The sequence below is a fragment of the Corythoichthys intestinalis genome, chromosome 21, assembly GCF_030265065.1.
Source record: "Corythoichthys intestinalis isolate RoL2023-P3 chromosome 21, ASM3026506v1, whole genome shotgun sequence".
In the NCBI taxonomy this organism is placed as follows: Eukaryota; Metazoa; Chordata; class Actinopteri; order Syngnathiformes; family Syngnathidae; genus Corythoichthys; species Corythoichthys intestinalis.
In genome coordinates, this window is record NC_080415.1 from 22162714 (window position 1) to 22188971 (window position 26258).

The following is a 26258-nucleotide window of genomic DNA, read 5'->3' on the forward strand; positions in this document are numbered from 1 at the left end:
ACCGTCAATGGCACAGAAAAATGATCATATTTTATAGTCACAAGACTACAAATTGCAGCTTTAATTAAAGCATGGGTCGCCGCCGCTAATGTATTATTCAAACTCAATTTATCGCAAAATATTCCCTCTTCAATAGGTTCTTGTGGTTGCCAGACAACCGCACACAGGAGTTACTGCTTCATGGGACTCATGTTTACCCAGCAGGCCATTGTCTTCACCTAATTGACCCTGACAGCCTTCTCATGTTAGTGTTCTTGTTGCAATCTCGTGCTGTGTTTATTTCGCCAGGGGAAGGAAAAAAAAAAAAAAAAAAAGAAAAGGGAAGCGTGCAGAAATTTCATCAACAATCATTGGGAAGCAGGCAGTTTTCTGGTAAATTGAAATGCCTTAAATATTTTAATTAGGTGTGATTAAAGTGGAATTAGTGTACAGTTGTGGTCAAAAGTTTACATACACTTGTGAAGAACATAATGTCATGGCTCTCTTGAATTTCCAGTTATTTCTACAACTCTGATTTTTCTCTGATAGGGTGATTGGAACAGATACTTCTTTGTCACAAAAAACATTCATGAAGTTTGGTTCTTTTATGACTTTATTATGGGTGAACAGAAAAAAGTGATCAAATCTGCTGGGTCAAAAATATACGTACAGCAGCGCTAATATTTGGTAACATGTCCCTTGGCCATTTTCACTTCAATTAGGTGCTTTTGGTAGCCATCCACAAGCTTCTGGCAAGCTTCTGGTTGAATCTTTGACCACTCCTCTTGACAGAATTGCTGCAGTTCAGTTAAATTTGGTGGCTTTCTGACATGGACTTGTTTGTTCAGCATTGTCTACAAGTTCTCAATGGGGTTTAAGTCAGGACTTTGGGAAGGCCATTCGAAAACCTTAATTCTAGCCTGATTTAGCCATTCCATTACCACTTTTAATGTGTGTTTGGGGTCATTGTCCTGTTGGAACACCCAACTGCGCCCAAGACCCAATCTTCGGGCTGATGACGTTAGGTTAGCTTGAAGAATTTGAAGGTGATCCTCCTTCTTCATTATCTCATTTACTCTCTGTAAAGCACCAGTTCCATTGGCAGCAAAACAGCCCCACAGCATAATACTACCACCACCGTGCTTGACTGTAGGCATGGTGTACTTGGGGTTAAAGGCCTCACCTTTTCTCCTCCAAACATATTGCTGGGCATTGTGGCCAAACAGCTCGATTTTTGTTTCGTCTGACCACGGAATTTTCCTCCAGAAGGTCTTATCTTTGTCCATGTGATCAGCAGCAAACTTCAGTCGAGCCTTAAGGTGCCGCTTTTGGAGCAATGGCTTCCTTCTTGCACGGCAGCCTCTCAGTCCATGAAGATGCAAAACACGCTTGACTGTGGACACTGACACCTGTGTTCCAGCAGCTTCTAATTCTTGGCAGATCTGCTTTTTGGTGATTCTCGGTTGAATCTTCACCCTCCTGACCAATTTTCTCTCAGCAGCAGGTGATAGCTTGCGTTTTCTTCCTGATCGTGGCAGTGATATAACAGTTACTTACAAACAATTGTTTGCACTGTTGCTCTTGGGACCTGCAGCTACTTTGAAATGGCTCCAAGTGACTTTCCTGACTTGTTCAAGTCAATGATTCGCTATTTCAGATCCATGTATGTATATTTTTGACCCAGCAGATTTGATCACTTTTTCTGTTAACCCATAATAAAGTCATAAAAGAACCAAACTTCATGAATGTTTTTTGTGACAAAGAAGTATCTGTTCCAATCACTCTATCGGAGAAAAATCAGAGTTGTAGGAATAACTGGATACTCAAGAGAGCCATGACATTATGTTCTTCACAAGTATATGTAAACTTTTGACCACAACTGTAGCTGTGCCAGATGAGTTCGAACTTGTAATTAGAATTTTCGGTTCCAGCAAAGTTTTTTTTTACAATTAGATATTTGACCAAAAAAAATCTATTTATTTATTTAAAATGTACTATATTAAATATTTTACTTTTAATACATGTATTGAAAGAGAAATTGTACATCAATTAAAAACAAAACAAAACAAAAAAATCAGAAATTGTGTAAAATATTTAACACAAAACATAATAATTAGACATCTAGATAACCAAACAGAATTAAACAATTAAATTATGCCCCATTGGTCACGTGACAATGATCCGATCGGGTAGGAAGCCTTTAAAAATATTTGTTTTTACAAATTCAAACTCAAATTCAGTAAACAAAAGCAATCAAAACCAGAATCCGCAAAAAAAAAAAAAAAAAAACAGAATTGTCTTTCAGTAATGCATTGGACTTGTTAGTCATCATCTTTTTTTCTTAACTCAAATGCAGATGCAAGTTTTTATTGTACCAACAATGCTCACGTACAGAGTGACTCCCTTGACAAAAATAGACAGCCCTTGGCATTTGAACGCATTTTGCAGAGGTGCAACTGTTCCAGGCTCAGATTGACTAAAATACTTTGTTACTATGTCTAACTTTTACTGTATTTTTGGGACTATAAGTCGCAGTTTTTTACATAGTTTGGCTGGGGGTGCGACTTATACTCAGGAGCGACTTATGTGTGAAATTATTAACAAATTATGATATCATTTCACATGTTATTTTGGTGTTTTGGATTGACACTGATGGTTTGGTAAACTTGTTAGCATGTTCTTTATGCCATAGTTATCTGAATAACTCTTAATAGCTATGCTACGTTAACATTTCGGTGTTCATGCATCATGTAACATTATCATACTGTACACTTATTCAGCATGTTGTTCTCTATTGTATTTTTATATTAAATTGCCTTTCAAGATGACATATCTGTTCTATGTATTGGATTTTATCAAGTATCATGTGTCATACTATAAACCGCTACTTTTTTCCCTCATTTTGAATCCTGCGGCTTATAGTCCAGTGCAGCTTGTTTATTGATTTATTTGGGTAAATAGTCCCGATCGGCATCCGATCGATCGGGACATCTTTACGATTCATGTAATTTTTAAAGTATCGGAATCGGCAAAGTAATATCGGACATGCCTTTTTTTAATGTATATATATTTTTTAATTAAATCGTTTTCTAATTGTATTTAACGTTACAGACAATATGTCTTACATTCATCCAGAGTCTTTAGTTTTGGCTTAAAGTAGGGCTATCAAATTTATCGCGGAAATGGCGGTAATTAATTTTTTTTTAATTAATCACGTTCAAATATTTAATGCAATTAACGCATGCGCTGCACGACCCACTCACACATTGTCGCGTTCAATCTATAATGGCGCCGTTTTACCTCTATATAGAGCTAAAAGGCAGAGTAAAACATGAATAGAGAGAATTTTGGCAGTCTTTGGAGCCTCTTTTTAATTGGCTAAAGCCCTCTCTCAACAATTAGAAATATCGTGGGAAGCAATGTGGGGAAGAACGAGTGGTTGATCTTTTCCTTAACACCCTATGTTACTTCACAACGCAGAGAAGATATATCAATTGGTGCCACTACGCACGGTCATAGTTGCACTTCCCATCATGCATTTGGGCAGAACAGTTAAATGGCTACAGTATCATTTACTGAAAGCTCAACAAATACACTAGATGGCAATATTTAGTCACAATATACAAAGTCACATTTATCTTTTAAGAATTACAAGTCTTTCTATCCGTGGATCCCTCTCACAGAAAGAATGTTAATAATGTAAATGCCATCTTGAGGATTTATTGTCATAATAAACAAATACAGTACTTATGTACTGTATGTTGAATGTAGATATTCGTCCGAATTTTATTCTTTTTTTTTTTAATGCATTGCCAAAATGTATATGATCGGGAAAAATTATTGGGAATGATTGAAATTGAATCGATAGCAAAAAAAAAGCAAGCGGATCGGGAAATATCGGGATCGGCAGATACTCAAACTAAAACGATCGGATCGGGAGCAAAAAAACATCGGAACAACCCTAGTTAATAGCTAACACTTTATTTGACAGCAGTATCATAAAATTGCCATAAGACCATCATAATTATGACACTGTCATGGGCATTGATGAAGGAATTAATGAATGGCATTAAGTATCATCCAGAAAATTTTGTCACCAACACTCCATTTGTCTCCAGCTTGGATCTTTTACATCTATTCAAAAGTGAGATAATTTGCCAGATGACACAAAATGACATCTGTCATAAGCATTCATTAATGCTCATGGCAGTGTCATGTCATAATTATGATGGTCTTATGACAGTTTTATGGCGCCACTGTCAAATAAAGTGTTACCAAATACCAATTAATTAACAACTGAAACAATAACTGAAGAAATAATTCACACAGAACATTAATTTTGATTGGTATTTACATATGGAGTGCCGCAATGCATGCTAGGAGGCATGTTGGAAAACAACAGTGTTGACAGCTGGTGTTGACTTTCTCCCCCAAGGGAGCAGTGGTGGCCTTGAAGCAATGAAGCTTTGCAGCCAATAAGTTCAAAGCTTCATGGTGGTTGATTTGGTCTTATGACAGTCTTATGATGCCGCTGTCGAATAAAGTGTTAGTATTTTTGGTGTAAATATCCCATAATACAGTGAGGACAGCTGCGGCTTATTGTCCAGTGCGGCTTATCTATGAACAAATGCAGTTTTTGTGTCAAATTTGGTGGGTGGCGGCTTACAGTCAGGTGCACCTTACAGTCCAGAAATTATGGTTGATTTCCCCCAAAAATGCGACTTATACTCCGGTGCGACTTATAAATGTTTTTTTCCTCTTCTCTGGGTATTTTATGGCTGGGGCGACTTATAGTCCGAAAAATACGGTAATTAATTTCTTATTTTTCTTCTTTAAAGAAAATATCTAATGTAATTTCATGTGATGGATGGCTGACACTCCTCTCTGTTGTGTTTGTGCAGTGTGCGGCTGCGACTTAGCCCGGTCTGGCTTCTTTATAAAAAACGGAGACTGCCTCTGTCCGCTAGACTACCAGAGGCTTCATGGCACCATCTGCAACAGCTGCGGGGGATTTGTAGAGGGGGACGTTGTCGCCGTTTTGGGCAAGACTTATCACCCGACCTGCTTTGTGTGCACCATTTGCAAGTAATTTTAAAAATAGATCTCCCCATTGACGGCGATAGACGTCCAATCGATCATTCGCTCCCAGTTCCGATGGATTGGACGTCTAACATCGTCAATGGCAGTGCATGAGTTATTATAGTACACATTCAAACAAAATTGTTTTTTTAAAATCCTTCTCAGGCAACCATTTCCTGCTGGTGATTGTGTCACTTTCAGTGGAAAAGAGTGCATCTGTCAGCGGTGTGTGAGCCCGCTGACGCCTCCACCAACCGGCATTAGATACTCCAACAGTAGGTCCATCTTTATGTCATTTCAGAGGACATTGCATAGTGTCTTTTAAAAATGTATTCTTTAATATTGTTCCATAAACAGAACTGGCATTTAGATACATAGATAACATTCTTTAGACCCCCCACAACATGGATTTTCACACACAGCTGTCCTCTTGGGAGTGTGTCAAAACAGTGACTCAGCACAGTGTGACCTGATCTTGACTTTGCCTCACTTGGAACTGTACATACAGCGGGGATCAAGCCAAGTCTCAGGATTAAAAGGACAATTGTGCACGGCACAATAGGGCGAGACAAACTTGTACAGATTTCAACATTTTGCTACTAGAATAAGCTCATGTCCTTTGTTCAATACAATACTTTTACATTTTCTTAAACATATGGCGGAAAACACAGACAAAACTGAAAAAGCAGTTTCTGCTCTTGCACTCCTCTTTAAAAGAAACTGCTGTATTTTAAGCCAGAACAACTGTAGTGTTTGATAGAACAATATGTTTATATGCGGCCATAGCAGATTCATGGCGCATAAAGCCCCCAACTATTTTTGATTTGTCCGTTTTACCCTGAAAACCCCTGTTTACAGACGTTGCGCAACCACTTTTGTTTCAACCCAGTCATAAAACAAAGGTAATTATTTATATTTATCATTCAAAATGTCGTTTTTAGCGTAGACTCATTAATTGATGTCTCATATTTTGTTTAAAAAAAAAAAACGACTTTAAAAAATTAATCACTCACATATTTTAAACTTTTAAACAAATTATGTCACAATAAAAAAAATGTCTGTAAAAAAGTCACGGATATCTACCTCATAACTATCGCTAAATTGTATTTTTTTTGTTACTATCACATTTTCTCCGATATTTTAGATGATATATAATCGATCCAAAACAAGAAAAATGGAAAGAAAAAAACGTTTAAAAGGGTAAATATTAGGGCTGTCAAAATTATCGCGTTAACGAGCGGTAATTAATTTTTTTAATTAATCCCATTAAAATATTTGACGCAATTAACACACAAATGCCCCGCTCAAACAGATTAAAATGAGAGCACAGTGAAAGGTGTACCTGTTGTGTTTTTCGGAGTTTTGCCGCCCTCTTGGGTGCGACTGATTTTATAGGCTTCAGCACCCATGAGCATTGTGTAAGTAATTATTTACATCAACAATGGCGGGCTACTAGTTTATTTTTTGATTGAAAAGTTTACAAATTTTATTAAAACGAAAACATGAAGAGGGGTTTTGATATAAAATTTCTATAACTTGTCTTTTAAGAACTACAAGTCTTTCTATCCATGGATCGCTTTAACAGAATGTTAATAATGGTAATGCCATCTTGTTGATTTATTGTTATATTAAAGAAATACAGTACTTATGTACCGTATGTTGAATGTATATATCCATCTTGTGTCTTATCTTTCCATTCCAACAATAATTTACAGAAAAATATGGCATATTTTATAGATGGTTTGAATTGCGATTAATTGCGATTAATTACGATTAATTAATTTTTAAGCTGTAATTAACTCGATTAAAAATTTTAATTGTTTGACACCCCTAGTAAATATATGAAAAAGAAAATCTCGACCACTCCTTAATGTCTGCAATTTCTGCATCGCGACCCTTGTTATATTACCATGTTTCCCCCATAAAATCCCCCCAAAATGCAGCTGTGGCCATTCACAGCTGTGTCTTGCTACATGGAGTTTTTGGATCGAAACAAGGTAAGTACGCGATCATATCTCGGTAAAGTCATGGCGTCTGTATTTCTGCTCTCGCGTGCTCTCACCTCCATATAGGGTTTTGCTTTTTAAAAAACATTTAAAAAAAAAAAAAAAAAAAAAAAAAAAGCCCTCCTGTTCAAAAATTTTCTTCCCCCAGAAAATTGAGATTTTAAGCTTTCCAATGATGTGTCACACATGCATATCGGACAATTTTAAAAGTTGGCCAAATTGGGGGTCTCAGAGCGGAACATCAAGTCATCTAAGTGTTTTCCGCCGTATCCATTTGTCCCAATAATACTAGCAAGTGGTTGACTGAAATGTGTTTTGGTGTGCTCGTAGACTGCAACGGCTGTGGTCGTGACATCAAGAACGGTCAAGCTTTGTTAGCATTGGGCAGTCAATGGCACCTCGGCTGCTTCAAGTGCAACATCTGCAAAAAAATGCTGAGTGGAGAGTACATTAGCAAGTAAATACATGTTTTAATTACAGTATATTAGTGCTGGGCGATAGGGAAACATATCGCAGTAACGATACACCACTATAATGTGCAATTGGAATATTGTGATGAAAAATAATATAACAGTTATGACAGATTTTTCCCCGTCACTTTATTTTTGAATTGATATTAAACAGCCTGTCACAAATGTGAGTTGCATCAAGTTAGTTCTGCAACATACCAGCATCCAATGTAAATTGTCGGGTGTTAACTTTTAAATCAACAGTCATGTATAAAATTAGGGCACCCCATTAAATATTCCGTTCTTTATTAAGGAAATGTTCACATATCAATGTCTGATCTTGTTTTCGTCATCTCTGGAAAAGAAAGTGATTTAATTGCAGGTAAACAAGAAAAAATAACATTAAATTAACATTAAACCAAATTTATCAACAAAAATGCATATTCTAAGTGAGGAAAAAGTTAGGACGCCCTACCACCTAATAGCTAGTGTTACCCCCTTTGGCTGAAATAACTTTGGTAGATAGCTACAAAAAGCATCTTACTAGTCTTTGACATCGGTCAGAAGAAAGTTTGCCCCACTCCTCAACGCAGAATACTTTCAACAATGATGTTTGGCGTCAGCTTTAATTTTTTCACAGATGATCTCACATGTTCCTCAAGCACCCTCTGATACACGATAAAATTAATGGTGGATTCTTTGATGGTGATGGCCAGGTCCTGTTGAAGCAAAGCATCCCCAAACCATGACACTTCCACCTCCATGCTTCACAGTTTGTATGAGGTTGTTTTCCAGACAGTGGAATGGCTGATTTTATATCCTTTTTAGATCTTTTGAAATCCCTTACCAAACTCATAAGCGTCTGCAATCTTCTTTCTGAAGGCCTCAGACAGCTCCTTTGATCTCACCATGGTGTTTTCTCTCACTTCAACAGTCAGTCACTGTTGAAAGTATTCTGCGTTGAGGAGTGGGGCAATCTTTCTTGAGACCGATGTCAAAGACTGGTAGATGGCTACAAAAAGTGTCTCAGTGAAGTTATTTCAGCCAAAGGGGGTAACACTAGGTATTAGGTGGTAGGGTGTCCTAACTTTTTCGGTAACACTTTATAATAAGTATCCGTTTTACTAGTTAATGGATCGTTAGTAAACTGTTGATAAATGATTTATTGTTGATTTGTGAAGTATTGGTTAACAGTTTGTTAAGCATTTACAGGGTGTTCCAATATGGTTGACCCCATTCTAAATGCCCATGCTAGTTGATGGATCTTAATAAAACTATATACACTTTTTGTTGAAGGTCATAAGTTTTATTGGTTAAATATACAAAGAAAAGTACAAATATTTGTTGGTTCTATGGCAGATTTTCATAAATGTGCAACATGAGCGCTGCCTGCAAAATGCCTCATCAAAAAGCCTATTCTTTGGAAGTGAACGGCATTTCTTAACCTGAAAAGATAGAAATGCCAAACGTTACACAAAAAAACTTGAAACGTTTCTACACAAACTGTTTCAGGCTAAGAACACCCTGTAAATGCTTAACAAACTGTTAACAAATACTTCACAAATCAACAATAAATCATTTATCAAAAGTTTACTAATGATCTATTAACTAGTAAAACGGATAGTTATTATAAAGTGTTACCACTTTTTCCTCAGTTAGAATATGCATTTTTGTTGATATATTTGGTTTAATGAGTAAAACAATGTTAATTTTTGTTATTTACCTGCAATTAAGTCACTTTCTCTTCCAGAGATAAAGAAAAAACAAGATCAGACATTGATATGTGAACATTTCTTCATAAAGAACTGAATATTTAATGGGGAGTCCTAATTTTTTCACATGACTGTATATTAAGTTAGCATAATACCATTAATAATTATATTGTTTAGAATTAGGACAGTCAAAATTATCGCGCTAACGGGCGGTAATTAATTTTTTAAATTAATCACGTTAAAGTATTTGACGCAGTTAACGCACATGCCCCGCTCAAACAGATTAAAATGACAGCACAGTGTAATGTCCACTTGTTACTTGTGTTTTTTGGAGTTTTGTCACCCTCTGCTGGCGCTTGGGTGCGACTGATTTTATGGGTTTCAGCACCGATGAGCATTGTGTAATTATTGACATCAACAACGGCGGGCTACTAGTTTATTTTTTGATTGAAAATTTTACAAATTTTATTAAAACGAAATCCTTAAGAGGGATTTTAATATAAAATTTCTATAACTTGTTCTAACATTAATCTTTTAAGAGCTACAAATCTTTCTATCCATGCATCGCTTTAACAGAATATTAATTATGTTAATGCCATCTTGTTGATTTATTGTTATAATAAACAAATACAGTACTTATGTACCGTATGTTGAATGTATATATATCCGTCTTGTCTTATCTTTCCATTGCAACAATAATCTACTGAAAAATATGGAATATTTTATAGATAGTTTGAATTGCAATTAATTACGATTAATTAATTTTTAAGCTGTAATTAACTCAATTAAAAATTTTAATTGTTTGACAGCCCTATTTAGAATACATCACTCACTGCTCAGGTTCGGAGGGGCAGTGACAGAGAGGCAAGTTTGCGCTAAAATTGATGCTAAAATTACCAGCACGCCCTTTGTATGAACTTACTAATACTTAGGTGTTTTATTGCATTTGTTAGTGGCTAATACTTTCCCGATGTATGTACAAATTGTTTTGTTTATGCACCATAAGTGGATAAGTGTGTGCTCATTTCAGACAACCCTGGATTGTTAGTTTTTAGAACTTCTGAAGGCCCTTCTGTGGCATTGTTATGAAAACTATCAGCATCTTGGTATAGTGTACAGTTAGCATATATGCTCAATGTTGATTAAATGCCGTTAGACAGGAATTATGACGATTTTAGATTTCCTAGTGTTTTCGCAATCAATATCGCCCAGCACTACTGTATACCATTTTTGATGCATGCGTTATGAAGTCCAACGTTGCACCTTTCAGGGATGGTGTTCCATATTGTGAAAAGGACTACCAGCTTCAGTTTGGGGTGCAGTGTGACTCATGTCAGAAGTTCATAACAGGGAAAGTTCTTGAGGTGAGGGATGACACGTGGATCCTGCATTCATTTATGAAAATAAGCAATTATTTTTCCCCCTTTTCCAAAAGGCAGGGGACAAACACTATCACCCGGAATGTGCGCGATGCAGCCGATGTGACAAAATGTTCTCAGAGGGCGAGGAAATGTATTTGCAAGGTTAGTTTAAAAAATATAAAATACCTAAAAGCGCAACGTTGTGGTGAGCAAATTGTTTCCTTTCAACAGGTTCAGCCGTGTGGCACCCGGACTGCAGAGAAAGAAGCAGAAATCATGACAGCAACAGAGTAAGAACCTTAATTTTAACAATAACCATAGGCGGAGTTTGACTTTTGGGCCGGTGGGGGCGGCACAACATGTTGATGACCCCAAAACGTAGTGTCAGCAATAAAATTAATTTACAAGAATATGTATAATAATAAGCTGAAAATTAGAATTTTTTTTGTTTCCCATCATTCTTGAGGGGAATTGTTAATCAGGCTGCTTAGGACAGCTAAACTTTTTGCCAAGATCGTCATCCATTGAATATGGTATGCCCGCCGGTGCCGTGCCAATGTAGTTACCCCAGTCAAAAATTGTATGCCCTGGGCAGAGCCATATGGAGGTAGATTTGTGTTTGAAAAAAAAAAGTGTTTGAATTCAAAAATAAATTTGAAACAAAAAAATGCATTTGAGAGCCATTTTACTTTTATTTATTTCTTTTTTTTTTGATTGAAATCTTTTTTTTTTTTTTCTTTTATTGAAGCAACTTTTTTTGATTGAAGTAATGTTTCGTGTTTGGGCCACATTTTTGCTAGGACATTTGTGTCTTTATTATTCAATCAAAAATAAGTTGCTTCAATATATATATATATTTTTTCAAACGAAAAATCACTTCAATCAAAAACAGAAAAATTTCAATCATAGAAAAAAAAAGTTTTTGAGTACGAAAAAATATTTGAATCTCAAATATTTGTATTTGAACACTTGATTTTTAATTTTAAAAGTTTTCTTTGATTTTAGCAATCCTTTTTGTGTTTGAGCCATACTATGGGTAGGGCATTTGTTTCTAAATCATTCAATCCCCCAAAAAGTTGCTTCACTCAAAAAAAAAATTTATTTTCAAACAAAGAAAAAAATCATTTGAATAATAAATTGCCCTCCTCTATTATATTATTATTATCCCCATTATAGAAATATCATTTTTTGTTCATTTCATTCATTTTGTTGTTTGCTTTATTGCTTTACAACTTTTATATATAGAGGAAAGTCACCTGGGGGGGCCTGGCCCCCCTGGATCCACCTTAAACTCTGCTTATGCTTATTATTCATGTGATGATTGAAGCAATGCACCATTAGAGAGTTGGATCTACTTCTTCATAGGTCCGACGATCCAAAACACCTTGCCTCGATTTCTTTTACCCCCCGAGTGACCTGAAGGTTAATATCATAAGCAGCTTTTGCAGTTTGATGTTTTTTTTTCCTTCTCCCGGGAGTGCTCTGTCTGTGTGTAATCTCGTAGTTTGAGATGAAGCAGAGCTGGTTTCTTTCACATGCCACCTTAACTCTTTGCTGCCTCGTGTTCTGCAGTGCATCTGGATAGTATAAACATTGCTCAACTCTTCACATTTTAAGCTGTCTTTGTAAAAGTTACATTTTGGATCCCGCATGAGTGTGTTTTATGCGACATACTGTCTTGTCCAAATAGGTGAACTGCGATTTAATAGGGGATGGTGTATTTGTATGTGCTGTGCCATGTGATTTTTCCTAATGTAAAATGGGTGTTTTCGCTCAACAAATGTTGGGAAACACTAAGCTGGTATGAAAAAGTAGCTGAACCTTTTGGAATTTCTCACATTTCTGCATAGAATCACCATAAAATGCGATCTGATCTTTGTCAAAATCGCACAGATGAAAAAAAAACAGTGTCTGCTATAACTAAAACCACCCAAACATTTATACATTTTCATATTCTAATGAGGATACCATGCAAACAATGACAGAAGGGGGAAAATAAGTGTGTGTACCCTCTGACGAAGGAGACTTAAAGAGCAATTGAAACCAATTTTTACTAGGGCTTTCAAACGATTAAAATTTTTAATCGAGTTAATTACAGCTTAAAAATTAATTAATCGTAATTAATCGCAATTCAAACCATCCATAAAATATGCCATATTTTCTGTAAATTATTGTTGAAATGGAAAGATAAGACACAATACAGATATATACATTCAACATACGGTACATAAGTACTGTATTTGTTTATTATAACAATAAATCAACAAGATGGCATTAACATTATTAACATTCTCTTAAAGCGATCCATGGATGGAAAGACTTGAAGTTCTTAAAAGATAAATGTTAATACAAGTTATAGACATTTTATATTAAAACCCCTCTTAATTTTTTCGTTTTAATAAAATTTGATAAAATAAAATAGTAGCTCCCCATTGTTGATGTCAATAATTACCCAATGCTCATTATGCTGAAAGCCATAAAATCAGTCGCACCCAAGCGCCAGCAGAGGGCGACAAAACACCCAAAAACAAAAGTAGCAAGTGGACATTACACTGTACTGTCATTTTAATCTGTTTGAGCGGGGCATGTGCGTTAATTGCGTCAAATATTTTAACGTGATTCATTTAAAAAATTAATTACCGCCCGTTAACGCGATAATTTTGACAGCCCTAATTTTTACCAAACAATTTAAGGCCGGTGTGTGCCCAATCACTGATGAGTGGTATAAAACTGCCCTGCCCACTATAAAACACACACCGGGTAAGAAATGTCTTGATGAGAAGCATTGTCTGATGTGCATCATGGCTCGGTCAAAAGAGCTGTCTGGAGACCTGCGATCAAGTATTGTTCATTTGTATAAAGCTGGGAAAGGATACAAAAACCATCTCTAAAAGTCTGGATGTTCATCGATCGACAGTCAGAAAAGTTGTCTACAAATAGAGAGAGTTTGGCACTGTTGCTTCTCTCCCCAAGGAGTGGATACTCAGAGAGGTAAAAAAGAATTCTAGAGTGTCTGCTAAAGACTTACAGAAATCACTGGCACATATCTCTGTGCACACATCAACAATATGTAAAACTATGGCTAAGAATGGTGTTCGTGGGACGACTACACGGAGGAAGCCACTGCTGTAAAGAAAAAACAAAACATTACAGCTCGTTTAATGTTCGCAAAAAGGCAATTGGACACTCCACAGAAGTGTTGGCAAAATATTTTGTGGAGTGATGAAACCAAGGTTGAATTGTTTCGTAGTAACACACAACGTCATGTGTGGAATGGGCCAAGATTAGTCCTGATCAATGTGCCTGACTGATCTGCAGCTACAGGAAGTGTCTGGTTAAAGTTATTGCTGCCAAAGGAGGGGGCACAAAATATTAAATGTGATGGTTCACTTACTTATTTTCTGTCATTGTTTGCATACCACCCTCATTAAAAAATGAAAACCTATAAATTTTTGAGTGGTTTTAGCTAAAGCAGACATTTTTTCATCTGTGTGATGTTAAGAAAGATCAGATCACATTTGATAGTGATTTTATGCAGTAATGTGAGAAATTCCAAAAAGGTTTGAAACTTGATACTTTTTCATACCATTGTATAAAAGTGTGTAATACTATATTAGTGTTTCCATTTGTTTTTAACACATTTACTGCCATTGTTGTCGGTAGTCATCCAATCCCTTTTGACCCGGAGGGTTGGTAGTAAATGGCGTGTGCCAGCCCCCCAGTCAACAAACAGGATTGGATGACTATGGACGTCTGTCTGTTGGACATTTATTGTCATGAATGGCAGTGAATGAGTTGATGTACATGATAAGCAGATTGCTTCATGTGTGTGCATTAGGAATGTTTTCCGTCAGTTGGATTATTAAATCAAACTAATTTGGTTTTCCATCCATTAGTCGACTTTGACGTCTTCTGAAAGCTCCTGCTCCAGACCTGGCTCATGTACACCTGGAAGCCCCGGTCGCTCAATTTGTGTAAGTCCCAGTTCACATTAAAGTCATACAAGCTTGCTTAGTTAAAACACGTATTCAAACATTAGCCACTTAACACTTATCTTTTAAGACCTGTGATAATTCCAGAAAAAAAAGTTATTTCAAAGTCCAGATAAAGAGCAGTTTACTTGAAGTCCAGATAAAGTCTTTGAAGACTGGGAAGGGGTTGGGGTCAAGTCATGTAATCTCAGTTATTGAGATAGCAGGACATTCAAACGCACACTGTTGTAGAAACACCCGTCGTGGGGAGAAGCAAGCATGATAAGGCATAAGTCATGGTCAAGGGCAGACAGGGTAAATGGTAGTTAATAGAAAATTGCTAGAAAGTTTTTCATGAGTACATACCGCACAATCTGTCAATGAGCTAGTGATTAGGGGGGGCTTAAATTGGTGGGTGTGGCTGAGTTACTCTCATGACACCAAGTCAAAGTCAGTTTGAGTTTCCAAAATTTTAGCCAAAGTTCTATATCCTAATAATTAGGGGTGTGACAAAATATCGAAATGGTGATATATCGTGATACTTTGTATCCCAAAAGGTTATCGATATGCTCCTGCCAAGAATCGACATATCGTTTTAAAAAGGTGTCAATGTTTTTTTGGGGGAAAAAAAGGAACCAACATGTTGCTACCAAAATCTTCCACCATAATAGTGTCTCAGCTAACTCTAAGGCTGCCATTGACGGTGCTCGAAGCCCAATCCATTTAGACTGGGAACTTTTGTTCATTCAAAATCAGAGCATTCACAGTCATTCGGTCAGATTTTTGGGGCATTTACAGGTCACTTGCTGTTCATTTTAGGGCATTTACATGTCATTTCCTGTTGAGTTTGAGTAACTGCCTATTCATCTGGGTGATTTCTGCGTCACTTCCTGTTCTGCAACTCAAAATAAACAGGAAGTGACCCATAAAATACCCCAAAATCAAGAGGAAGTAACTGAAAATGAACAGGCGAATGACTTTAAATGGCCCAAAATGACCTCATTGCCTGGAATTGGCTGCCACTGACGGCCATAGACGTTCAATCCGTTTGAAGTGGGAGGGATGGCACCCTCCCAGTTCAAATGGATTGGATGTCTACTAGTGATGAACTCATTCCAATTCACAACAAAAGCTTGTTTCTCTGTTCATTAGTTGCTTGTAGAATATCCTAAAATGATTTTCTGACCAATGTATCGATAATCGTTGTATCGCCATGTCGTCAGATCATCGTTATCATGAGCTTGGTATCGCAATCGTATCATATCGTGATGTACCAAGAGGTTCCCACTCATACTTATAATAGAGATGACCAAAGTCACGTACCCTCACTTCTATGTACCGTAATTTTCGGACTATAAGGCGCACCCGATTATAAGACGCAACCCACCAAATTTGACACGAAAACGGCATTTGTTCATAGATAGCCGCACCGGACTATATGCCACAGCTGTCGTCACTGTATTATGGGATATTCACACCAAAATATATTAACTGGTATCACTTTATTTGACAGCGGCATCATAAGACCAAATGACCCACCATGAAGCTTTGAACTAATTGTCTGCAAAGCTTCTTTGCTTCAAAAAGCTTCATTTGGCCACCACTGCTCCCTTGGCGGAGACAGTCAACCTATGCTGCCACCTGCTGTCAACACTGTTGTCGTCCAACATGCCCCCGAGCATGCATTGCAGCTCTACAGATGTAAATAACAATCAAAATTCATGTTCTGTGCTAATTATGTCTTCACTTACTGTTCCTTTCATTCATTAATTCCTAGTTATGCTATTTGGTAACACTGTATTTGATGTCATTTTGTACCATCCGGCAAATTATATCACTTTTGAATGGATGGATAAATGGAGTTAGTGACATTATTTCCCGGATGACACTTAATGACATTGGTCATAAGCATTCATTAATGGCAATGACCATGTCATGTCATAACTATGATAGTCTAGACTAGGAGTGGGAGCCTGTTGATACCTCACGATACGATACGATTTGCGATACAAAGCTCACGATAACAATGATCTGACGATATGGTGATACAACGATTATTGATACATTGGTCAGGAAATCATTCTAAAATATTCTACAAACAACTAATTAACAGAAAAACATGCTTCTAGTGTGAATTGGAATTAGTTTATCACTAGTAGACGTCCAATCCATTTGAACTGGGAGGGTGGCAGCGAATAAACATTCGTTCATTCGCGGCCCCCTTCCACTTCAAACGGATTGAACGTCTATGGCTGTCAGTGGCAGTCAACGCCAGGCAATTAGGTAATTTTGGGCAATTTAAGGTCTCACTGGAACAGCACCAAACAAAAGTTCCAGCATCATGACCTTGTTCAATGCAGATTCTTGACTCTTGACACCTTGTCCAATGCAAATTCTTGACTCTTGACAAGGTGATGATGCAGGAACTTTTGTTTGGTGCCGTTCCAGTGAGATTTACAAAGATGACTGCCTGAAGAAGACATCAAAATTCCCTCAGTCCTTGATGATATGGGGCTGCATGTCAGGCAAAGGCACTGGGGAGATGGCTGTGGTTAAATCTTCAATAAATGCACAAGTTCACGTTCAAATTTTAGACAGCTTTCTTATCCCTTCAGTTGAAAATATGTTTGTCATTTTCCAAGATGACAATGCATCATGCCACAGACCTAAAACTGTTAAAGCATTCTTTGGAGAAAGACTCATCTAGTCAATGTCATGGCCTGCAAATAGCCCTTGACACCTTTTTAAAACAATATCTCGATTCTTGGCAGGAGCATATCGATAACCTTTTGGGATACAAATTATCACGATATATCACCATTTCGATATTTTGTCACACCCCTAGTCTAGACCAGGGGCAGCCAACGTCGGTCCTCGAGGGCCCCTATCTAGCTTGTTTTCCATGTCTCCCTCCTCCAACACACCTGACTCAAATAATCAGGATCGTTATCAGGCTCCTGCAGAGCTTACTGATGAGCTGATCATTAAATTCAGGTGTTTTAAAGGAGAGAGAAATGGAAAACAAGCTGGATAGGGGCCCTCGAGGACCGGAGTTGGCTACCCCTGGTCTAGACTCTTACGGCAGTCTTATGACGCCGCTGTCAAAGTGTTACCTATTAACCCAAATAAATCCACAAATAAGCCGCACTCGACTATAAGCCGCAGGATTCAAAATGAGGGGAAAAAGTAGAGGCTTATAGACCGAAAATTACGGTATTTCCACTGCAGTCACTAAATTATGAGATCAGTTGTTGTCTCTCCTCAAAGTTGTAGTTTTGTGTTATTCACTTTAAGCCCACCAAACACTGAAATCACATACAAGCCTCTTGCTTTGAGTCACACATGAATCATAGTGTTGTGGCATTAAAGTGTCACCCCTCCCATAAGTGCAAGTGTTCAACTTTCACCTGACTTATCCTTAACGTCTGCTCCCCTTTCAACCCCCTATGTACTTCTCCCACCCCCCACCTCCCCACCCGCATTCCTACTCTCCCTGTCCCCCACCCAGGCTAAAGTAGATGATGAGATCATTGATTACCGAGACTTAGCAGCGATTCCCAAGGTCAAGGCTATTTATGACATAGAGCATCCTGATATGATGTCCTATAAGAGTGAAAGCATCGCCTCTGCTGCTTTGGAAAGCAGAGGCCAAACACAGGAAAGACAAAAGTCAGCAGAGGTAACGTCAGCAATGGTCAAATCTTTCAAATGAAATGAAAAAAAGTACTCATCTGTTTTATAGTTTAATATTCTTTGGTGCATAAAAGTTGAGATCATGTTTCTAAAACTGTACATCTTTTCTTTCTAGTCTCTGGCAAATGTATCTGAAACCACAGAGGTAAATATTGTACTTGTTCGGCAGTCAAAGCTATAGTATGCATCAGTATCTCTCCTAATCTGCATATTGCCTCCTTTTGTCTGTCAAGGAAAGTTACGAGTTGAGAAAATGCATTCCCAAATCGGCGAGCCACGGATCCTTCGGCATTCAGTCGTACAGTCGTCACAGTTACACGCCGACTCGTTCACCACAGCACTTCCACCGACCGGGTAAACCTCACCAGATTCTTTAGCTTCACTTTTGTGTCAGTAGCTCATCTTTTCTCCACCTGGCCACCTTTCCACTTCTCTTTTTGATCCACCACTCCCTCCCTTCTTCTGGCATGACAAATAGGCTCTTTATTTTCTACCAACGACACCTTGCTCACTCCCTCTTCCTGTCACCGCTTATCCCCTGACACCAGAGGTAAGATCACAGCAGCCTCTGTTTATACCCTCTTTTTCAAATCTTTCTGCTTCAGGTAATTCCCAAAGCAATTCACCTAAATTTAACATAAACAATTTTCTCCCAATGTAATGGTGCCCTGAATCCAGGCTAAAAAATCTTTTCCACATTAGAGGAGCAACAATTATTCGATTAATCGACATCTAATCAATTCGCAAATTAATCGGCAACTATTTTGATAACCGATTAATAGTTTTGCACCTTCTTCACTGTAATCTTGTCTAAATTCTTGAAATTTTAACATGTATATATACCGTATTTACCCGAATATAAGACGATGTTTTTTTGCATTGAAATAAGACTGAAAAAGTGGGGGTCGTCTTATATTCGCGGCCTAGACGTTATACCCATTCACGACGCTAGATGGCGGCAGATATCATTGAAGCAATGTTCTGTCATGACAGATCTCAGCTACTCTCAAGTTTAACCACTTCGCATTATTTTTTGCAATGTTTTTCCTTATTCAGATTCGTTTCAAGACTACAGTTACAGTTAGACTTCACTTTGATGGTTAATGCAGTTATTGCAATTTTGTTGTTTAATCACAATAGATTGGATTATTTACATTTCAAAAACCAGAAGCCATTCATTTACGAATGTGATTGCACTTTACATATTTAAATGTTCAGATATTAAGATTTGAATGAGGCAAAATAACATGCTTTTTTCTCAAATATATTATAATCACTTGTTTCAGATGTACTGTAATTATTTTCTGTCTAAAAATTAATTTGGTGTTCAAAAAGTCTTTTTTCAAACTTGAGTCTTGAAAAAGAGGGGGTCGTCTTATAATCAGGGCCGTCTTATATTCAGGCCAATACGGTAAAACTTCTCAGTTGTAAATATTATCAGATTTCTTCATTATATTTTTGTTAAGTTAAACTAAGACACGAACAAAAATCTGCTTTTACTTTGAAAAACAGCAATTCACATTTCTGCCAATATTCGGACATCTAACTATTTAAACTAGCTTCTGAATAAAGCTGCAACAACTAATCGATTAAATCGATTACCGTTATTTTCAGACTATAAGCCACTACTTTTTTCCTTCATTTTGAATCCTGCGGCTTATAGTCCAGTGCGGTTTATTTGTTGATTTATTTGGATTAATAGGTAACACTTTATTTGACAGCGCTGTCATAAGACCGTCATAATTTTGACATGACACTATTGCAGGCATTACTCAGGGCCGGCCCAGGCCATTTGGGGGCCCTAACCAAAATAATGCAAAGGGGCCCATATTTTTGGCCCACCATTTCGTCACAGTGTACTGTGAAACCCATACATGCAATCCAACCCATACGTCCATATTTTGTATATTAATCAGATTTTGTTGCACTGCATACTTCAAACTTCTCACCCCAAATGATTGTCAGTACTTACAGTTGATAGCGCCAAACCTTTTTCTAAAAGAGGAAAGAAAGAGGTTAAGGAAGAATTTTTATTTTTTTTAAGCTTGTAATCAAGTATCAAAACTCACAAAATTCAAATAAAGCAAACTGTAGTAAACAAAATAGAATATAAATTAAGCAATTGCCAGATTGAGGCCCCCCTAGTGGTCAGGGGCCCTAAGCAGCTGCATAGTCTGCGTGTAAGCTGGGCCGGCCCTGGCATTACTGAACGCCTATGAAAAATGTCATTAAGTTTCATCTGGCAAATTATGCCACTAACTTCATTTATGTCCAGCTCGGATCTTTTACATCCATTCAAAAGCATGATATTTTGCCAGAAAACACGAAATGACATCTATCATAAGCATTCATTAATGCCCATAACAGTGTCATGTCATAATTATGATTATGTCATGACAGTCTTATGGCGCCACTGTCAAATAAAGTATTATCAAATACCATAAGTACCAATTAATGAAACTGGAACAGTAAGTGAAGAAATAATTAGCACGGAACATGAATTTTGATTGTTATTTACATCTGTAGCGCTGCAATGCATGCTTGGAGGCATTTTGGACAACAACACTGTTGATAGCAGGTGGCGGCAGAGGTTGACTGTCTCCCCATAGGGAGCAGTGATGGCCAAATGAAGCTTCTTGGAGCAATGAAGCTTTGCAGCCAATTGGTTCAAAGCTTCATGGTGGTTCATTTGGTTTTACGACAGTCGTATGATGCCGCTGTCAAATATAGTGTTACGGATTAATATTTTTGGGTGTGAAATCCCATGATACAGTGAGGACAGCTGAGGTTTATAGTCCAGTGCGGCTTATCTATGAACAAATGTCGTTTTCGTGTCAAACTTGGTGGGTGGCAGCTCATAGTGCGAAAATGGCAGTAATAAATTAGTAACGAATTTGATAATCAATATAGTTGAAGGAAATAGTCATCCATTTTGTCTTCATTGCTACCTAGGACATGCTGAAAACAACTTCAAGGTATATTGTGAAGGTAATTGAAAGAAGTGACATTTATCTGATTAATCGATTAATCGTATAATTAATCGTCTGATTAATCGATTATGAAGGTAATCGTTAGTTGCAGCCCTAGCCCTCATGTATTTCATATTTTTTTATGGTCAAATAATGCTTTAAAGATTTTGATATTATTCATAGTGGACTCATTTTACTGTATCATACAATTTATCCTTTTTATGGTGTACGTAATATACCAAAGCAGTTTTAAAATATGAGAAAAAAAAAATAAAAAGAATTACCATAAAAACATTGAGCCACCTAGTGGACAAAATTAGCTGTCAATCTGAACTTTTTTTTTTTTCATGTTTGAAAGATATATTTATTATGTTGCACTGTATATGTTGTTGGTGGCCTCACTGAATTTTGTACAAAAAGAATAATTCATCCACTTAAACCTGATGCCATAATATTGTCTATTTCCAGATCAAGGTTTCAACATGTACAGAAAACCTCCAATTTTCAAGCAGCAAGGTATTTATAATTTTGTGTATTTTCTTTAAACAACAACATGACAAACTGTTTATATTGTCGGAACTCCTCAGTGTTCATTAGCTGGCGTCACAACCTCCAGTGAATCATCATGACCTTTAAACTTTATTGTGCTGAGCCTGACACATAAGCAGTCGAGTAAAGCTTTACAACGCTGGGCCTGCTTTTCATTGTAGAGACATTTACACATACGTATGTTGGACTTTGGCTGTAGCTGAAAATTGTTGAAGGGGAAAGACATCACCTAAATCATATTCATCCCAGCGGAAAGAATCTAGTTTGAAAAACTGAAAAAAACACAAAATATCATTTTTCTGACATCTTATAGTGGAGAAAAATGTAAATAAAAGCCATTAATCCAGAAAGAATCCTTCTGACATGAAGGCAGACATTTTATTAATGCTGGTAGTATTTTAGCTCATCAATGTGAGTATCACAAATTTCCGTCATAAATACCAATTATCACATGGACCTGTGCTTAAGTCTATTAATGTATATGTGCAATGTATATGTGACATCACAAAACAGCTGCGCGTAAGTAGTGTGATTTTTTTTTTATTTTTTAAAAACATTATTTCCCCATTATCAGAGGTCTAAGAAATTTGCAATTTGCATACTCAAATACTTATAGCAACTGCCTTTTATGTATATTAGTTGTTGTCTTGCGCTTTATAGGCATATGATATGTGATTTTTTTTAGTCATGTTAGGTAACTCACTGTGCTCGGATGAATTTGAGGTTAGACAACAGATACAAAAATTCAAATTCAATGTTTGTGTCAACTGAGTGAGGCACAAAAGCAAAGTGAGATAATTTATCTGCCCTTTGACATTGACATAGATTCAAACTCCAGCCAAACTTCCTCTTTGCCAGGATATGGTTGCAACGGCCTCAGTCCGGTATGTCAATTCCAGTACAATATTTTCATATTTACATTCACACTATGAGCGTTGATGACTTACATCTGAAATGGTCAAACTTTTGGATTTAAGGGACAGAAATGTTTCCAATTATACACCCTCAAAATCTTAACGCTTTCCATGAATGGACATTTTTACAAATGGCCTATTTTAGAGAAATAACTAAATGTTAATAAATTAAATTAATCGTCAACATGATGATACTAAAATCAAAGTTTCTATTTATTATACATGTAATGTAATGCTTTTTATTATGTTTCTCTAAAAAAACAAATGAGACTTATTTGCTATCATAATATGACTTTGGTTACAAAAAGAAACAGCCATATGAGAACTTTTAACTGTCCCAAAACTAGGGTACGTATACAGTTATGTAAATACGTTCTTTTTTAATAGGCCTGTCAGACCCTATACAGTCATGTGAAAAAATTTAGGGCACCTCATTAAATGCTGAGTTTTTTATTAAGAATTGTTTACATATCAATGTCTGATCTTGTATTTCTTTATCTGTGATTTAATTGCAGGTAAACAACAAAAAATTAAAATTGTTTTACTCATTAAACCAAATATATCAACAAAAATGCATATTCTAACTGAGGAAAAAGTTAGGACACCCTACCACCTAATAGCTAGTGTTAGCCCCTTTGGCTGAAATAACTTCAGTGAGACGCTTTTTGTAGCCATCTACCTGTCTTTGACATCGGTCTGAAGAAAATTTTCCCCGCTCCTCAACGCAGAATACTTTCAGCTGTGAGATGTTTGAGGGGTTTTCTTCCATGTACAGACCGTTTCAAGTCATCCCACAGCATCTCAATGGGATTAAGATATGGGCTTTCCAGGACTTTCTTCCTTTTCAGCCAGTCCTTGGACTCACGGGTTTGTTTTGGGTCATTGTCATGTTGAAGGGTCCAGTTTCGCTTTAGCTGTAATTTTTTAGCAGATCTCACATTTTCCTCAAGCACCCTCCGATACACGATTGAATTCATGGTGGATTCTTTGATGGTGAGCTGGCCAGGTCCTGCTGTAGCAAAGCATCCCTGAACCATGACACTTCCACCTACATGCTTCACAGTTGGTATGAGGTTCTTTTCCTGGAATGCTTTATAGGGTTGACGCCAAGCATGTACTCTTTTCTGGTGTTCAGATAATTCCATTTTATATTCATCTGTCCAAAGAATATTATTCCAAAAGTCCTGGTCTTTGTCTTCATTCACTCTGGCAAACCTCAGTATGGCCTTCATGTTCTTCTTGGAGAGCAAAGGTTTCCTCCTTGCACACCTACCATGAAGGTTAAAGTTGTGAAGTCTCTGATTGTAGGGGCATGCACTTTCACATCAAAAGTAGCAAGAGCTTGCTGTAGGTCCTGTGATGACATTTTAGGGTTTTGGGATACTTCTTTTAGCATCATGCGGTCTGCTTTCGGGGTGAACTTTGTTGCAAGGCCAGACCTGGGCATGTTGGCAGTTGTTTTAAATGTCCTCCACTTGTAGACTATTTTGCGGACAATGGAATGGCTGATTTCATATTCTTTTGAGATCTTTTGAAATCCTTTACCAGACTCCTAAACGTTTACAATCTTCTTTCTGAAGGCCTCAGACAGCTCCTTTGATCCCACCATGTTGTTTTCCCTCACTTCAACAGTCAGTCACTGTTGGTAGTATTCTGTGTTGAGGAGTGGGGCAAACTTTCTTCAGACCGATGTCAAAGACTGGTAGATGGCTACAAAAAGCTTCTCACTGAAGTTATTTCAGCCAAAGGCGGTAACACTAGCTATTAGGTGGTAGGGCGTCCTAACTTTTTCCTCAGTTAGAATGTGCACTTTTGTTGATAAATTTGGGTTAGTGTTAATTTAATGTAAATTTTTCTTGTTTACCTGAAATTAAATCACTGTCTTTTCCAGAGGTAAAGAAATACAAGATCAAACATTGATATGTAAACATTTCTTAATAAAGAACTCAATATTTAATGAGGTGTCCTAAATTTTTTCACACGTCTGTATATATTTTGTAAAAAAAAAATAACAAGACATAATTTATTTTTTAAAAATTGTCAAACAATCAAAACTGTTGCACATAAACACCAAAGGCCCAGTGAGCCCAGTTTGAGAACCACTGACTGACACAATTAAATTTTTCTTTATTCAGCCTCAATCTGCTGAATTCCTCCGGAGCAGCGGGGACACATTAAGAGGTATGTGTAGCAGTGTACGATTCCTTTATCTTAATCATTGCTTTTATTCCAATCCTAAAACTATTCTTTTCCCTTTCAGATTTTAAGGTATGCGAAAGGATTTGTCAGGAGTCGAGTTCAAGACACTTTCTTGTTTGTTCTACGCAATCAGTTCAAAAAGCAAGCATATATTTGCAGTTATTCATCTGCCGGTGACATGATTGCATCTTTATTAACCAAACATCCTAAACTAAAAATCTCAATGTTGCTTGTAGTAATTCTGAGCTTGATTAACCATATTGCAATCTCTTATACTGCAAGTGTTTGCTTGTGTCTGTAGCTTCTCCATGACAGCCTGCATCCATTTGCACGAATGGACAGAGGAGTGTCAATGCCTAATTTGCTGGAGCCAAAAGCAAGTATTGCATCCATGTTTAGTTCTTCTCTTGAAATTATGTGCTTTTTTTGGTTTCTCTGCAAATACTAACCATGCATGTATGTCAGTGGTGATAAGTAACAAAGTGCTTTGTTACTGTACTTAAGTGGATTTCAGAGTGCTTTCTTACTTTTATTAAAAAAGCATGATTCAAATAAGTACTTTTAGTTCAAAGAAACTTTTATCTGATTTTCTACTTAAGTACTGAATAGGAATACTTTTGCCAGTTCTGTATCTGCACAAACAGTTGACGTTTGGGCTTTAATCCAGTCTTTGTTGTGTCAAGGTCTACCCATATGAAATGCTTACGGTTGCCAATAGGGGACGTGTGAAGCTTCCCAGAGAAATTGACAGAACAAGATTAGAGGTAATGACATTATTTAGACAGACTGGTCAGAAATCTACAGACTGTTGGGATTAAATTAATATATTCGCCGCCAGTGAGGGTAAAAGACAAAATTGTCAATTTACACTCCTATAGCTAATGTGTTTATACTAAAGTATCGGTAGACAGACTGGACAGAAATCTACGGACTGTTGGGATTAAATTAATATATTCGCCGCCAGTGAGGGTAAAAGACAAAATTGTCAATTTACACTCCTATAGCTAATGTGTTTATACTAAAGTATCGGAATCGGCCAAAAAATATCAGACATGCCTATATATATATATATATATATATATATATATATATATATATATATATATATATATATATATATATATATATATATATATATATATACACACATATATATATATTATAATTTTTTTATTTAAATCGTTTTCTAATTGTATTTAACGTTACAGACAAAATGTCTTACACTCATTTTATTGCGTTAACGGCAGTAATTAATTTTTTTAAATTAATCACGTTAAGTAATTAACGCATGCGCTGCACGAACCACTCACGCATTGTCGCGTTCAATCTATAAAAACGTCGTTTTACATATAGATAGCGCTAAAAGGCAGCGTATAA

General features: G+C 36.9%; 1 protein-coding gene across 7 annotated transcripts in view; it reads left to right on the top strand.

Moving 5' to 3' along the window:
• The window catches only part of LOC130909675 (actin-binding LIM protein 1-like), a 33701-nt gene extending 8513 nt beyond the window's left edge, over positions 1-25188 (top strand). For 2 of the 7 annotated variants that reach the window (XM_057826420.1, XM_057826425.1), the window contains exons 3-17: positions 4881-5064; positions 5224-5333; positions 7395-7521; positions 10496-10589; positions 10661-10748; positions 10818-10876; positions 14483-14560; positions 18066-18236; positions 18366-18395; positions 18484-18604; positions 18729-18800; positions 21688-21735; positions 22594-22652; positions 24818-24863; positions 24943-25188. In XM_057826420.1, coding sequence (XP_057682403.1) covers positions 4881-5064; positions 5224-5333; positions 7395-7521; positions 10496-10589; positions 10661-10748; positions 10818-10876; positions 14483-14560; positions 18066-18236; positions 18366-18395; positions 18484-18604; positions 18729-18800; positions 21688-21735; positions 22594-22652; positions 24818-24863; positions 24943-25058 — 1403 coding nt within the window. In that variant the 3' untranslated portion in view covers positions 25059-25188. The remainder of the gene's footprint in view (positions 1-4880; positions 5065-5223; positions 5334-7394; positions 7522-10495; positions 10590-10660; positions 10749-10817; positions 10877-14482; positions 14561-18065; positions 18237-18365; positions 18396-18483; positions 18605-18728; positions 18801-21687; positions 21736-22593; positions 22653-24817; positions 24864-24942) is intronic. The other 5 variants (XM_057826422.1, XM_057826423.1, XM_057826421.1 and 2 more) reach the window with 5 other exon arrangements.
• Positions 25189-26258: the final 1070 nt, after the last annotated feature.